General features: G+C 33.9%; 1 protein-coding gene across 7 annotated transcripts in view; it reads left to right on the forward strand.

Annotated features, from left to right (window-relative positions):
• LOC126753480 (tyrosine-protein kinase Fer) overlaps nucleotides 1-17,242 on the forward strand; it is a 93,803-nt gene that overhangs the window by 16,716 nt on the left and 59,845 nt on the right. For all 7 annotated transcript variants that reach the window (XM_050464999.1, XM_050465016.1, XM_050465008.1 and 4 more), the window contains exon 3: nucleotides 229-416. In XM_050464999.1, coding sequence (XP_050320956.1) covers nucleotides 229-416 — 188 coding nt within the window. The remainder of the gene's footprint in view (nucleotides 1-228; nucleotides 417-17,242) is intronic.

Below are 17,242 nucleotides of genomic sequence, written 5' to 3' on the forward strand. Positions count from 1 at the left end.
TGTTTTCTAGATTGTTTATTTTAAGTAAATATGGTTATGTGGTTGCAACTTGAAAATCTTTTTAAAGTTATGCATCCTGATTTCTTTAATGGTTTTTTCTCGACACAATTTTACACGTAGCGATCAGTATTATACTTTAGTGAAAGATGAACTAGTTCTATTTTGCCTATAAATTGTAAAATATATTAAGCTTATTTTTTTGAAGCAAATTTTATTTATTTTTTTTAGGCAGCCTCATAACGAAAGCCTGGCGCTCCTATATGGATGAATTGGATCACCAAGCTAAACAATTCAAAAGCAATGCAGAACTACTTGAAGTTGTCTGCGAAAAGCTGACACATTTATCACAAGATAAACGTAAAGCACGCAAAGCTTATCAAGAGGAGCATGCCAAGATTGCAGCACGCCTTAATCATGTAAGTCTAAATAAGTAAATTTCAATATTTTTTAAATAAAAATAAATAATACTAAAAGAGAGTGGAACTCAAAGTAAAATAAAATTAAGGCCAATAAAGATAAAATTATTATAGGAACAATAGCACCGTGAAACGAGTGGGTTTATATAATACTCGCGTAGACTAAACTATATACTATTAGAATATATGAATATACCATATAGAGGATAAAATAATCCCATTTAATTAATTAGGGTTGTAATCTTTCAAAGTTCACTTTGACGTTGGAATTTTTCATCATAAGCGGTCTATAACACTGACTAGCTGTCTAATATTCGCCAAACTTTAGCGAGTAAGGAATCGAACAAACCAGAAAGCTCAGGTTTAAGATTTTAGCGAGGTATCTCTCGAGAAATGAATGCAACTAGCCAACTTTGTTACTAATTTTCCATGGAAATTTTCTGCCAAGAGAACGACGGTTAAAGAAAGTGAGCACAAAAATGGCGACTCTTTGACAGCTATTATTGCAGAAATTTTTAAATTCATTAAAATATCGGCACCAAGTGCAGAGACAAGCTTTGCTACAACCTTGATTCTCAAAAATTTGCATTTTATCGATTATGGTTCCCGATTTTTACACTTTAGTTGCAAGTAATAAGGCGTCAGACCTATTAAAACCACATAACTTTACAACAACAAACATATTTATGGCAAATGTGGGAAACTTCGCAGCGGCTAACAATTTAAATGCATAAAAATTGCGCGAATAAAATTGCATATTTATTATTATTTTTATTTTAACCACAAACATTTTACGATGCAAACCTTTTACACGCGCTTTTGCCTAGAAAATTTTTATTGAGTCATAAACTATTGTCATTCGGGGTTTCTAGAAAACCACATAACGCAACAGATACATGCTATGAAATTTATGTATGTATGTATATATGTATGTAGACAAATGTATGTATGCATGTATGCACGTATCTCTAGGTGCCTGCATAAAGCCTCACACCTGGCTGGCCACTTGATTGTAATGCGATATGTTGACAATCAGGCGAACCAGTGCCAAAAAGAAGAGAGAAGAATAAACATTTAGTGCTTTTCTACATAAAAAACATGGACGCGCATAGACAATTTTTATGCAGCGCGCAGCCGGCTCATTGTCAATCTGATGGCGTTTCAATCCGTCATAGCGTCAGTCAAGCGCTCATACACTCACTCAGTCATTCTATCATTCACTCAGGCACCCAGAATATTGCAGCAAACAGCCAGCAATTAGCTGGTCAACTGTTGCCATTGATTGACAAGGATTTTACAGACTTATTGACCATATGCACAGACGAGCACACACAGTTCCATTGTAGCCGCAAGTGTTCGAGGCAATTTTCGTCTTTTCGTATTGATAATTTTTCATGCTACTCACATAAAGTGGCAAATTAATAAAATAATAATACAAAAATCTATAATAAAGAATAATTGAAAAGATACCTCAATACTTACATTCTGATTTCTTACTTAACATACGCAACGAGACGCCGTACAATAACAATAAAAGAGCTGTAAAGACAACAAAGCGCATCAAGAGTCATAACCACTTAAGCGGCTTAAAGGTGTGCGTCAACATAAACGAAAAATTTATTGCGTCGACAGTCAGACAGCGGGACGAGTTATGTTGTAGCGCTTACCTATGTGTGTGTTATTGTTGTTGTAACGAAAAGGCACAACATGGCCATAATTCTCGATATCATAAGTGGCAACTATGTATGTAAGCGCCTAGGCATTTTTATGCGTTTTCCAATGGCTGTTGATATGATCGAAAAACGGCGAGGTATTTAACCGATGAAGTGCTGCTTTTCAAACTGATAAAATACATAATGAGCGTGCGTATATTTTATTACCGACTACTACAATTATGAGTACTGTTGAGTGGCAATATAAAGTCATTTGTAATTTTGATGGCGTTGAACTCGAATAGATTTTGCAAATTCAGAATTCACGTAGATTTGTAGTTAGGTATATAGAAGTGAAACAGCTTTAGAGTGGCGCAAATTGAAAACTAAATATAATACAAGAAACTGTGATTTTTGATAAATAAAAGAAATTATGCAGGCTCAGTCTATTATATAATTCGTACAACAAATCAAAAGCTCACGTGAAAGCTATTATAAATTTCATAAGAGTATGTAGGCTTAAGCAAAAGCTCATATACAACTAAGAAAGTGTGAAAGTTCGGGCAGAAGCTCGTATATCACATGGAAAGTTTATCAAATTTACTACTAAATTATTTTATAGTGAAATATATAGAAAGCTGCAAAAAATTTTATTTAAATTTACTTAAATTTATATTATAGTGACAGCTCTAAAGAATTTTGTTTAAAAAAGCTGTCATTATGAAAGGTGTGATGAACTTTTCTCGTGAAAGGTGCTATAAAGTTCAAGAGAGTATGAAGGCTAAAGCAAAAACACATAAAAAACTCAGATTGTATGAAAGCTCAGGCAAAAGCGCTTATTTCACAGAGAAATTTATTAAATTCACTATTAAACTTATAATACAGTGAAAGCTCTTAAGAATTTTGTTTAAAATAACTGTCATAATGAAAGCTGTTATGAATCTTATGATGAACTTTTCACGTGAAAGCTTTATAAAGATTATAAGAGTATGGAGGCTAAAGCGAAATCCCATATAAAACGCAAAAAGTATGAAAGCTCGGGTGAAAGTTCATATTTTACATGGAAAAGTTAACAAATTTACTATTAAACAAAATATTATAGTGAAAGCTCAAAATAATTTTATTTAAAATAACTGTCATAATGAATGCTTGTGATGAACTTTTCACGTGAAAGCTAATATAAAATTCATAAGAGTATGTAGGCTAAAGCAAACGCCCATATAAAACTCAGAAAGTATGAAAGCTCGGGCGAAAGCTCAGTGGAAATATACTTATTATAAAAAGTTTTCCTGAGCTTTCACTTTTCTTTTATTATTTTTTGGCTCACACTTCAGTTATTGTATAAACTCAAAATCGGAGCTAGTCGCTAAGTGCATGAATGATTCATAAGCTTTAAAATTTTGAACTCATACATGAATTACTCATGAATTTTTATATTTCTGCTTATCTTTGAGAAAGCGAGAATGCGTTGAGCTCGACTTGCGGAAATCTGAGCTAATCAAAATATTTATAAATTTATTCGAATATGAAATATTCTAAACAAGGGGGCCACAAGCAGTTGTTTCAGCAGAAAATAAGCTTAGCCAGGCACATATGCATATATATAGTACATACATACATCTTTTTTTTTATAAAATAGTATTAATGCGACATACACAAACTGCTACAAACCGGTTAAATTTCGGCTGCCTGCAAAGCTTGCGGCTAGATTCTACTAAGTTTGTAGGTACGCAAGCAAAATGCAAAAATATATAAAATTATTAATTTCTCCCAAATGCTTACATAAAATTAGCTTGTTGCTTCGTGGCTTGCGACATCTGCTAAACACATTTGTGCGCCGCTGTGACACATTTCCCATCTTCATGTGTACATACATATGTGCTATGTATGTTTGTGGTCTGTTTGATGGACCCGTCAGCGCAAGAAAAATGCGCTCGACAAGTTTTCTGTTATGCTTTTGCTTCTGTTGCCGCGCTTGAACTACAACCAAATATACACAAACAGGCAAATTTTATGGTTGACTTTTAGCGACAAAATTTCATTTGTTTATTTTTAAGAATTGCATCACTCGACTGCACTGCACACATACATACATAAATACATAGATTATTGAATATTTATGACAATTGTTGTGTGTTCGGGCGGCTGTTCCGACTCTTCGCATGAATCAGCGAGCGGCGTGTGGCCTGCTATTGAGCGCTTCAGTGCCGCTCAGCATCGCGAATTGCCAAGAAATTGTTAATTGAAATAGTTTTATGAGATTGTTGCGATGCACAGACGGCAGTTATTAATTTTTTATGTCTATTTTATTTCTAAATAAATAAGTATATTTAATTTTTTTAGTTTCTTGTAATAATTGCGCTTTATTGAGATTTTAGTGGCTATAGCAAATTGATTGGGCGCCATACTCATAAAGCGCTCTTGTGATTATATGCGATGCGCCACAATGACAAGATATCTGTCAGAAATATACTAGACTCATACTAATTCAATATAGACAGATAATTGTCGAAAAAGTCTTTTCGTATTTCTATTCAATCTTCAACTTATTTTGTTTTCATATTTATAATAATAAATAAATAAACAACTCTTTTTGCCATTTTTCCGCTAGGGACATTATTCTGTCAGTGTAAAACTTTCATCAGGAGAGGAAGTGAGCGAACCATTGTTGTGGTACACGAACACAGCATCGTCTCCGCAAACTTCACAAAATTCATTGGTGGCTTGCGTGGCATTCTTCCCTTTTTGTACAAACATTTCAAAATATAGCGAATTTCTTCATTTATTTTCACTAATTTTTTAACAGCTGTAACTTTTTTTCAACTTCCCCGAGGTTAGTTTTTCTTGGTTAAATGAAGCTTAAAGTCTCACCTTTCAAACACTATATGATTGGTAGCACTGGACATATATGTACGACTGCGACGACATCTATTGACAAAATACGAAACGATTTTTTCGACTACCATAACAATATATTTTTATACAAATTTAAGAACTATGAAGATTGTTAACTAATTTAATACAGTTTATATATTTACGCCGCTTCTTTTACAGAAAAATGTAATAAATTTTTAAAGTTCCAAGCAGTTTAAAAAATTAACACGTAAATCCTTGCTTTAATACCTTTTAATAATCTCAAATTAATTTCAATTGCAATCCATATATGTATGAATTTCTGTATTGCTATCATCCACCAGCTCATCAAAACATGAAAAAAACCCATGCTGTGGGTGAAAATCCTGGCAATCTGGCCACCAGCGTCTGGGCGCCGTTGTGAAAATCCATTTGAGTATTCAATACAATGTCTGAATAATGCCATTTGCATGGCGATTAATTACCTTCAATTAATACTGAATACCAGCATTGTTTTTGTTTATGTTTTATGGTTGTATTTTTTGGCGCACCGCAGCGTTTAATTTATGTTGCCAATATACAATATTGACTTTGTGAGGAATTGGCTGGCGCTCATTGCCAAACCCACGGTAACATGCAATCTGTTTTAAGCCTGATTAATGCTGAATCATATAACACGGGCCACAAATAACATCTGATATGGAGATAAATAATTATAATGCTTATATACTGAGATAACATAATAAAATGCAGATGGAAGTAGTAACAGTGTGCGGATTGGAAAAAGAGACGGCTCTGTCAGCATGTGCAGATGTTCTGTTCTTAAGGGATTACATGGGTCTTCTCGGGTAAAAAACAGCCTTTTTTCAACAATTTTTTTCTCATATAAAAAATTAAATATATTTATTCGAATTTTTTATTATTTTAAACTCGACCTTTGCGACGACATTTCCGGTAACCACTCAGAAAAACGATGCCCCCGCGTTGGTAAGATAATTCGTTATAGGATCATCTAAAATGAAAAAATAACTTACATAGAACTTGGACGAAGGAAAAAAGTCAAAAGTGGATTTTTGGCAGTCATTTTTACTTAGAAACGATAATTTCGCGACATTTTTTTATAATCGAAAGAAAAATCCATTGTCCAAGCCTTTAAGACCTGTGTAAATTTCTATGAAAATCGGTTGAGTAGTTCTCGACAAAATCTTGCCAACCGACGTCAAAAATACAGTTTCGAGAAAAACGTATTTAAAGACGGGGAGCTTCGAGCGCACAAGTTCTCAAGGCTGTATCTCCGAAACTATTACTCGGATCAACTTGAAAATTTAGGACAATATTCTAGAGGTGTTGTAGAATTTAATAAGACAATAAAAAAAATCGATTTTTTGAAACCCGTAAACCCATGTAATCCCTTAAATTTTTATGCTGAAAATAGGCAATTCTTTCAATATGAAAAATATTAAGATATTGTCTACAATTATGGTAGGAACATAGTTGGAAAATGTGTATGTATAATAGGGTGGGTCAAAAAAAAAAACTCGATTGATTTTTTTCTCGCTTGGTACTCTGAAAAATTGATTGATAGACACCTCTAAGAAAGGCTCTCCAAATATAAGCTCTTAATAGTAACGGCAAGATCCTCTTAACTCTAACGCTTAACGGTTTTCTATTTTTTCTGTTTAGCAGATAGGGATATTTGTATCTCGCTTCAAACTACTTGAAAATTATTTCGTTTTCTAGACTTTATAGGAAATTGAATGCTCTACAAAATGGTCTTTCACGATTTTTTCGTAAACGTAATCGTTTCAAAGCATTAACTATTTTTATACCCTGAACAGGGTATATTAAGTTTGTCACGAAGTTTGTAATACCCAGAAGGAAGATTCGGAGACCCTATAAAATACATACGTAAATGATCAGTATGTTGAGCTGAGCCGATTTAGCCATCTGTCTGTCTGTCCGTCTGTCTGTATATATACGAACTAGTCCCTCAGTTTTTAAGATATCATTTTGAAATTTTGCAAACGTCATTTTCTCTTCAAGAAGCTGCTTATTTGTCGGAACTGCCGATATCGGACCACTATAACTTATAGCTGCCATACAAACTGAATGATCGGAATCAAGTTCTTGTATGGAAAACTTTCACATTTGACAATGTATCTTCACAAAAGTTGGCACAGGTTATTTTCTAAGATAATAATGTAATATATGAAGAAATTGTTCAGATCGGTTGACTATAGCATATAGTTGCTATACAAACTGAACGATCGGAATCTAGTGCTGGTATGGAAAACTTTTGCATTTGATAAGATATATTCACGAAATTTGGTATATGTTATTTTCTAAGGCAACAATGTAATCTCCGAAGAAATTGATCAGATCGGTTTACTATAGCATATAGCTGCCATACAAACCGAACGATCGGAATCAAGTTCTTGTATGGAAAACTTTCACATTTGATGTGATATCTTCACGAAATTTGACATGGATTACTGCTTAAAATAATAATGTAATACCGGAAGAAATTGTTCAGATCGGTTGACTATAGCATATACAAACCGTTCAATCGGAATCAAGGGCTTGTTTGGAAAACTTTCGTATTTGATGTGGTATCTTCACGAAATTTGACATTGATTACTGCTTGAGGTATCAATATAATCTCCGAAAAATTGTTCAGATCGGATTACTATAGCATATAGCTTCCATACAAACTGGACACATAGCTACTAACAGAAATGCACTTGTGAAGGGTATATTAGCTTCGGTGCAGGCGAAGTTAATGTTTTTTCTTTTTTTTTTTTATTTTATTAGTCAATGGAACAATGTCTTCAAAGCATTAGTTTTTTTACCACTCTAATGTACATACATACATATATAATGATAAGAAACGCCATCAAACTATTAAGTCATGGTTAAAATTCCTTAAGTTCGGAATCAAAAAAATTTAAAAATAAAATAGGTTAAATTCATCATAATTTATTATGAAAAACAAAAATGTTTTTAAAACTATTTTTTTAAATATTTTTTTTTCATTTTCAATAAATTAGTTCTATTTTTTTAGCCTCCAGTGTATTCTATATAAATGAAACTGCGCTGGCAATAAATGTGTGAAGCAGCTTCAAGCAAAACAGTCGAAAATTTGTATTTGTAGCAACATAAGGAACATTTGACTGCAGAAACAACAATTAATATTTTAGCAGCTTTGAAGGCCTACTCTCAAAATAGTGCTAATTAACAGGGTTCTACGAAAAAACTTACTAACTTTGTTAACTAATATTATTATGCGCAGGCATAAAGTAATAAAACATAACAAGCATTACTACAAAAACGCTCGTTTTCGGGATTTTGTTGGAAAAATTACTACTTTTTCAGACCTCATACTAACCGACATGCTCAGTGCATGTATTGGCTTCAGGGAGCGCAGTAACTCAATTACTAAATATATTTGGGGTTTATATAACTACATATGTCTGTATATTTGTTGGGCGTTAATTTATTGTCGAGCGATAAATAAAACTTTAAGTAATAAAGTTGTTGGCCAAGTGACAGTTTTATGTGTATTTGCGGATCACCGCCACGAAACGTGCCCAAATATGTGGACATTTAACCTTTGATATTTCCTGGAAGAAAAGCGGAGAAATTAAAAGCGAAGAAAGGCAAAAACAAAATACAGTTTTTACAGTTGCTGTAACTGCTGCCACCAATTTGAAGAACTTTTTTTAAGAATAAATTGTTGTTGTAAGAAATTTTGTAGGAGTCAAGAAACTCATTTGAACACCAGCGCAGGCAGCATCCAAGTGGAAGTTTAAATGGAAGTTTATATATGTACATATGTGTGTGTTTGTATGTATGTGTGCAAGTGAACTGTGTTGCAGTGTAAGCGCAACAAACTAACAGCATGTTGCCGCCACCACAATGTTGCACCCAAACAAAGCACAAACGCAGACTATAACAAACACTTATACATACATTCTCTTATATGTGTTTGTATGTATGTGTGGTGGGTTGCAGCTCAGCTCATTTATCATAAAGAATGAATGTTGGCAACTTGCGCAGCTTGTTGCATTTCATGGTCAATGCACGTCTTGAACGGCTGAAACTCTATTATGTTGTTCTTGGTTTTACAGTTGTTCTTTTTGTGGTTGTAGCTGTTATAGTTGTTCTTGATAGATGTTTATGCAGCTTAAGTAACTTACATGCATGCCGCCACAAATGCCAGTGCAGCAAGCACTTAAGCGCATATATATTTACATATACATACATTGCATGTGTGTGTGCCTGTGTATTCGTGCGTACCCACACACAAGTCATTGTGTTGTGCAGCTTCAACCAAACTCCAAATCGATTCATTCCTGGAAACACATGTTTATGGAACTTCGAGTGTAAGGCAGGCATATATAGCCGTAAATACATATTTGAGCATGAAAATGCGCATGCACATAAGTATGTGTGTGCATGTGCGTGTATAAGTGTAACAGCCGCCGCTGCATTACGCTTTTTCCAAAGTTGCCGTTGTCAGTTGCACAAATAGTAAACATATACATATATGTGTGTGTGTGTAAGCACTTAATATTTATTGCTGCTGCTTGTGTGTGGCTTCTTCTGCAATTTGCAGCACATCCCTGGCTTTCTTCACATTCGCTCCCTGCCTCGTAGAAAATAATCAGCGCTGCATGTGCACTCCAACTCCGACTCCGTCAGCCGCTAATAACTGTTGAGCTTCAACACATGTTTGTTTCTTCTCATACTATATTATTTTTTCCATATTTCCACAAGTATCCCTGCTCCCTTTGCACCCCTTTGCTCACGTGGCGTAAACTATTTTTCACCGACTACCGAGCGACTTTATTAAATTATAGTTTCATTCGAATTTGTTGGCTTTGACGTTGGCGCCATTTTACTTTTTATATTCTCTCCGGCAGCTGCAGACAATTAGAAGTTCATAAATTGCATAGAGAAGCCAATCAAATGAGGGAATAATATACTTTGTATATAGCGATTGTGTTGAGGGATTTTGGTATGGAATTACTGCATAAAAAGCAAAATTAAGTTCTTAAGTTGTGAGCTGTGAGAAAAATTAAAGCTTCTGTAACAGAATTTACAGAACAGTAAGGTCTAAGCTTTGTTGTAGACTGTAGAAAGTATTGCTATGAAATGTGGATATATCTCTAAGAAATTTTGAGAGCGAGGGGGTTCCTTTAAGAATCTTTATGATGTACTGATATAAGATCTCGAACAGTACATTAGAGCGGGTCGATTTTTTTCGGTAAAATAACGAATGTTCTATGGATCATTCTGAATAACTATGCCTAATAGAGTATGGGTCTAAAACGGTTTTGGAGCCAGCGATTTTCAAGATAAAGTTTGAAAAATCTGAAAAATTGGTTGTTACGGGATATGTGATGTAGTTGTTTCAGCTGGCCGATTCCGACAAACGATCAATAGAATATCAAAATGCTTCTATGTACTAAATTTCGTTCGGTTATCTAGAAAACTGACGAACAAACTTTTATAATTTCTAAAAAATTTCTCCTTAAAATTCGCTGGGCCAAAATCGGTTTTAGAACTATAATCTCTTGGATCAAGTTGTTCAGAATGATCTGTAAAACATTTGCCGCAAACGCGATTTTTCCGTTTTTTTGGCTATCTGTAAATCGACCCGCTCTAATGTACGTATGTCTCTCAACTTTTGTTTTTTTGCTCACTTATTGTATGATGCTGTTAGACCATATTTACTGAAGATCGGGGTACTACAAGTATACAACCGTTCTTTAACGTCTATGATCATCGTCAGCTTGATAAAAGTATTTATTTTTATAAGAGCGTCTCAAGGCGACCCCCGGAGATTTTTGACTTGTTATAGTTGTCGACTACTTTTCCGGCAAAAAACTACAGTTTATAGTGAGACTCGTAGTACATGATAAAGGCTGGGAAATAGACTTCGAAAAGCAACTTAAGATAAATAGATGATATTGAAGATAGATTGAAATTCTTTTTTGACACTAAGTCTTTGAGATTGAAGCGCTTGAGCCACTTGCTATGGAGTCACTTCAAGAGTTTTTTAACTAAAAAATTGTTGGATTAAAAATATTTATGGACATTCAACTTTTCTTAGAAAACGATCTTCATGGAGATTAGAACAATCCGTATAAAGTGAATCGGTTAGATACTGAGATTGATTTTTTACTTCTTCATTGTTGGATCTGAACTATATTGATATCATTGGATAATTTGATTTAAAATGTTCTTTGGAGTTAGTTGTAAAATCTGTACCGTGAACTCACGCATCTTTTCCACCGCCTATAACAGTTATACAATGTATATGATATACACATAAATACAATATATGGTATATAACTACATTTGAAGCAACTAACTATTTGCAGTAATATCCGCTTATATTATTGACACGTTGGCCACGCCATAATATCTTCCGGGTAAGGTTTTCTTTCGCATGCTTGCCATTTTCATTGACAACTGAGAGACTCAACGACGGCGGCGCGTATTGATACCGAGTGCACGTGCATACATACTCCATACACACACATACATACATGTAAGCATGCGTTTTCTATGGCTTCATTTGTCATTATTCGCTAAAGAATTTGTTGCTGCATTGATTTAAATCAAGATTAAGTCTACCAGAAAAGCCTAAACCTACATACATATATACATGTATATGTCCACAGATATGATGCGAGTCAGTTATTTAGAATCAATACAAATGCCATGACGCTCACGAGCAAAGTGCGTATGACTATTCAAACAGCGTTGGAAAACTGTATCTTAGCTGGGGAGGCAGATGGCAAGGCGCACGGAATTTTCTCGAAGCAATGAAAATTGAACTCAGTAAGCAATATCTATGTACATTTGGGCGACGTTGTAGGAAGTGCCGACACTGAGACAGTTTGAAAACCGCAATAATTCTCATAAAATCTTGTACGAGTTGAAGCAATAAAATAGTAATGCAGTCGTAAGTTCAAATGAAACCAAATTTTTTATACCCAACGCATATATACTTTATATATATATATGTATATATTAAATTTTAAGGCTTTTTTAGAAATTCTAATATAAAAAAAATACAAAAAAATTACAAAATTATAATTTATAATTAGAAAATTTAAATTTTTTTAATTTTTCATTCGTAGAAAAATGTAAAAAATTTGAAATAAAAATATATTTTTTTTTTATTTATGAAAGAAATATAAAAATTATGGAAGCAATAATTTGTGATAGTACAAAAAAAGTAATAAAGTTGAAAATATTAAAATATTTATATGAGATTTCTTTAAGATTTTAACTCTTTAATTCGTATGGTAAAAGTTTTCTTATAATTTTTACAATATTTTTTTTTTCATTTTAAATAAATTATTTACTTTAAAAACAATATCTGCAGAATATTTTTGTTTTTCAAATTCACTCATTTTTTTTAATACAATTAATCATATTCTCTAAGTTCAAACTCTGAGTTAAAAATATTCTTCTTTAAAATGTACTATTTTCGAATTGCCTTCTTCCATATTTCAAAAATACCCATTTTTATAAATATTTAAAAATTTCTTGGGAGTAAAAAATTTGGTAATAATTATAATATTTAAATATAAAATAAATATAATAGTTATGGTAAGTTGCCTCACTTCAAGGCCAATAATATCTAAGGATTTAATTAGGTGTCTGACTCGGCTAAAATTTGAGCTAAAGATATTTATAATTACAATGCGCCTAAATCTAGGCATCACTTTACTTTTAACCTTTTAAAGTTGCTGAAAATTGTTATAATAACACTTACATTTACCAAGCTACTTAGATCTAGATTCTCCCACTCTTTGTGTTGTGCGGACTTGGGTTGTCTGACAAGTTGTTGATCTTTCAAGTTCGGAGCCAGAGTTTATCATTTTTGGTCTGAAGAACGACCAACACTCGAAACAGTTAACTTCAAAACGTTTTGTTTTGCAGATCAGAGTTATATGCCAGTACTCTCCTAGAAGTAGGCGTAAATAACGGTGTATGTTTAATATAAAATATTGTTTATGATTTACAGAAGAGCAAAAACCAAGGAGTGAATGGTTCTTACAATATTTATATCAAAGTATAAAAAAGGAAGAAGAAAAATAGATTTAATTATACGGTACTTGTTGTTGCTGTACCGAAACCAAAGTGGGGCTAGAACGCTAAAATCACAGCGCTCAGACGCAAAGAGTCTGAAAAATTTGCGGTGAGAACTTATTAATACTCTAAATATTTCTAGATGTCTAATCATGGCAAAGTTAGCTGCAAAAAATGTTAAAAGGTCATCAAGCAGTCGTTCAATATTTTAATAATCCAAAACACATTTATGAACTCACCACACATTGGGTACAAAATCCGTTTCCCTCCTAGTAAATGCAATGAAATTAATATCTGAATAGTTTAATTGTATGCAGACTTATCGCAAGGGAAATAAAAGCGATGAGAAATGTCTGCTTTGAGTATGCGAGCAAAGGGAGAGGGAATGAATAAATATTTGCATGACTACAAATTTATAAATACTTAGAGACAATTCTATATATTTCTTTGAATTTATGTGCATATTTATATTTTCGAATAACTATGAATAATCGAAACTTGCTGTTGGGGTGCTTGTGAGTCGATATTACCGCTGCTGCTGGCTGGCGCTTCAAAGCCAATGAAATGTTGCAACATAAATTGAAAGCAATTTACTTTTACTACTTTACTTTATTACTCAATCTGCTAACGTGGTGGAGCAGCCAGCTTTGGCGATAAAGAAGAAAACCTGCTAGTGGTAGAGTAAGAACTCTTAGCTGCTGGCGAGAGAATCGCTTCACCATAAATTGTTGTATTTGTAAATAGACGAGCATACATAATTTCAGACAAAACTAATATGCCACTTCAGTGCCGATACACGAACGAAGCGGACCCTTCAACAGCGGCAGCAACAACAACAACAGCAACTTCAATAAACTTCCCCTTCGCCAAGGCGGTTCGGCCATCCGGCTTGCGGCTATGGAGTTATGCTTGATTAAAATTTCTGGAAAAATGGGGACAGTCATGCCACTATAGACGAACACATACATACATACATACATACATATTTTATGCCATTGTGTAAAACTGCCAGTCTTCCTGTTATTGTTGTTGTTGTCGTTTTGGCGCAAATAAAGAAATGCTTTTTATGCATTTCAAGTGCTGGCGCCAAAGTTTTAATCAAAATGCCCCAAATGAGGGCGCTGAGGCAGCGCAGACCCGCCATTTGTATAAATATAATTGGCGTATGTGTGTGTGCCTGTGTGGAGACTGGCAGCAACAGTGTTAGTACCCGCTCGTTGTTTTGTGTTTTCGCTTTTGCTCGGTGTTAGTGTTTTGCGTGCTAAGTAACGCCAGACGCGTCATTGGTAATGGAGATTAAGTGCGTCTGCGTTACTCAGCTGCGCTTTTGCCACCTTACAGACCTCAATACATTACCATAGCTGCACTTAAACCGAAGTTGTGGCATGCAACAGCGCAAAGAAGCGTGCGGCAAATGCAAATGCCTTCAAATCTCCGCTATGGATAACTGTAAAATGTGTATGTGTGTGCAACAATGTTGCAAAGTGCCAGCAGAGAAGCGTGCTTTAGGGCGCTTCGATATTCTAGTGGGCGTCTAGCTGTTATTGTCAGATTTGCTGCACATACTTTTTTATTTGCCCTTTGTTGTTGTTCATTTTTCAGCGCCGTTGAAGTGTGTGAGTGCTTGTGTCCGCATACGAAATTTTGTTTGAAATGAAAACTTGCATAATGATGAAATTCACAATTAAAATCCGAAAAAGAGTTTCAAGTGCTTTCTGAAGTGTTAATAAAAGCGAAAGTCGTGGCATGAGCGCAATTTTAATTAATCTCGTCTGAAAGTGAAAATATTGCACAATTTGCTTTTTAATATTTTTGAAGTAGTTCATTCGTATATTTTTCTAATATTTTTTCGTTCATTATCTTTTGTATACATACACACATATGTGTACATGCCGGAAGATTCACTCGAACGTGCTTAAAGAGCTTTAAGGCTATACAATAACAGAATCTGTTTAGTGCTTTAGGGTTTGGAAGAGATTTTTTTATAATTTTTACAATGTTTCCTTAAGAGTTTAATAGGTTCGATATCGAAACTGTAACAATTATTATATAAGGCATGAAATGCTATGCTATTTGCTATTTGATCTCTGCTTTCAAGTAACTTGGATGATAATATTTAGGAAATATCAGAATTCCATAGTTTAAGCAGAACTATTAAAGATAACATCACCTGAAGTCTAATACTAATATTTATTATTGCCACTAGGATATTAAGTCCCCTTCTGAATTTTCAAAAATCGATTTTTTCGTTTGAAAAATATTCTCCGAAAATTTAATGTTAATCCTCTTTAGGATATATGATATAATTTTGACTGATTGTAATCGGCTCTCAAAACTCTAAAGGAGTTTCCCTGAAATCGCTGTTTATAATCGCTGAAAAAATTTGTGCGAAACGGCTCGGGATTTAAATATTCATACAACTTTCTTAGATGCTGAAGAAATACGATTTCTGATATTAATTTTGATATTTTAAGCCCATACATTTTTCATAAAAAACGACACAGCGCAAAAACCGCCATTTTGTCCAAAATCAAATCAATAATAAAAAAATAAAAAATTTTCTGACTTTCAAAACCTTTTAAGTGAAGGATTTTACCAATTCACGAATCCGATATTTAACTTTCTGTCGCAGAGAACAAAAAACCTTGAGCACCTATGAAAATAAATGGCTGAGCGACGACTTTTCTTCGTGTTTCGTCGGCAGGCAAGATTTTATTGTTGAAAAAAGCTTCATTCTGTTTTGTTGCGAGTCTAACTGCAGAAGATTTTACCTTAATAATCTTTTAAAATGTCGATCGATCGATCTCGAACCATAAAAGTGTTTGGAATCTCCATTATCTTTTAGCTGGCACTTTGAAACGACTTTAGAACACAATTTCCTTAATTTTGTCGATGTGGTTGTCCATAACAAAGAATAAATCGAATATCAAGTTTTTTTTCAGAAATGTTGTCTTCAAACAACACTTTTTTAAGATATTTCATTCATTCCTGCATTTGAAACTGAAAATTTCAAAGATAGCTTGTCGATAAGAGATATCAAAGGTGGAAGATATTTTGTAACGTTAAATGGCTTTTATAAAAGTCGATTAAGCGTCTGACCGATATCAGTCTACAAAATATTTTGATTTTCATCTTAAGACTATCGCAATGTTCCGTGAAAATTTTATAATTCTTCTATATTGTTTTAAAATGAATTGGGAAATGAGTTAAAATTGATACATAAGCCTTTTGATCTATATTTAGGAGTTTTTGGCATTACAATCGATTTCGCAATTAGGACTTTCGTGTGCTTCATCGCAAGGTTAAGGCCCCTAATCTAACAGATGTGTAGTAAACATTTATTAATGTAGCAAAATTAAAGCTCAAGACCAATCAAAATTTCCTATATTTTTTCTAAATTTTTAGAAAGAACAGACATACTACTTTTATAAAGTACCAAATATACTCTCAATGTATTTCTTGAAAGAAATCGAGAGTATTTCCGTAAACTTAGCATAACTAGTACCTTCACTTGTAGTACCAGCTTTTTTTACAACAAAACACTACAATCTAAAATAATTACTTCGATAATATATAAAATACGAACACAAAGCAATGTTCTTGCATACAATCTTTTATTTTTAATAACACTGTAAAGCAAGTTTTGCTCACAATTATGCCAACCTTCGTACGACCCGCAAAAATGTTTGTAAAATTGCAGCAATTAACTTGCAGCAGCTGCAACGTTCAGTTAATAAAGTTCATCTTCAAAGAATCATCAGTTGGTTGCCTCATCGGTTTCATGCGCTCAACTTCGCCATAACCCACCGAAACAACAAAGCAGAGTAAACCCGATTGCCAGCTCATGCAAATGATTTCTGGAAATGCTGTCATTATGAACTTCACTCACTTTTGCCGCCAACACAGCGACCGCCAGCAAAGTTAGAACGCGCCAGTGTAGTGGGTGCGCAAGCGGATGAGTTAAACTGGTGTATATGTGTGTCTGCAGTTGGGAATTTCCATTGAAAGTTGCCGTCATTGAGCTATGTGCTCACCCACTAAAACGAGAGAACTTCATTGTTGATTATCGTTTTGCGTTTGGCAAGCGAAAGTTGCATGTTGCATCATCCCCAGTAAAGGAAAAGTTTGTTGACATTGCGACAAAAGTCCTAAATTACCGCCATACTACAAGTTGAATGCTCGCAGCTCTGCTCATCACTGCCCATTTCCTTT

This window comes from Bactrocera neohumeralis, chromosome 2 (assembly GCF_024586455.1).
Source record: "Bactrocera neohumeralis isolate Rockhampton chromosome 2, APGP_CSIRO_Bneo_wtdbg2-racon-allhic-juicebox.fasta_v2, whole genome shotgun sequence".
Taxonomy (NCBI): Eukaryota; Metazoa; Arthropoda; class Insecta; order Diptera; family Tephritidae; genus Bactrocera; species Bactrocera neohumeralis.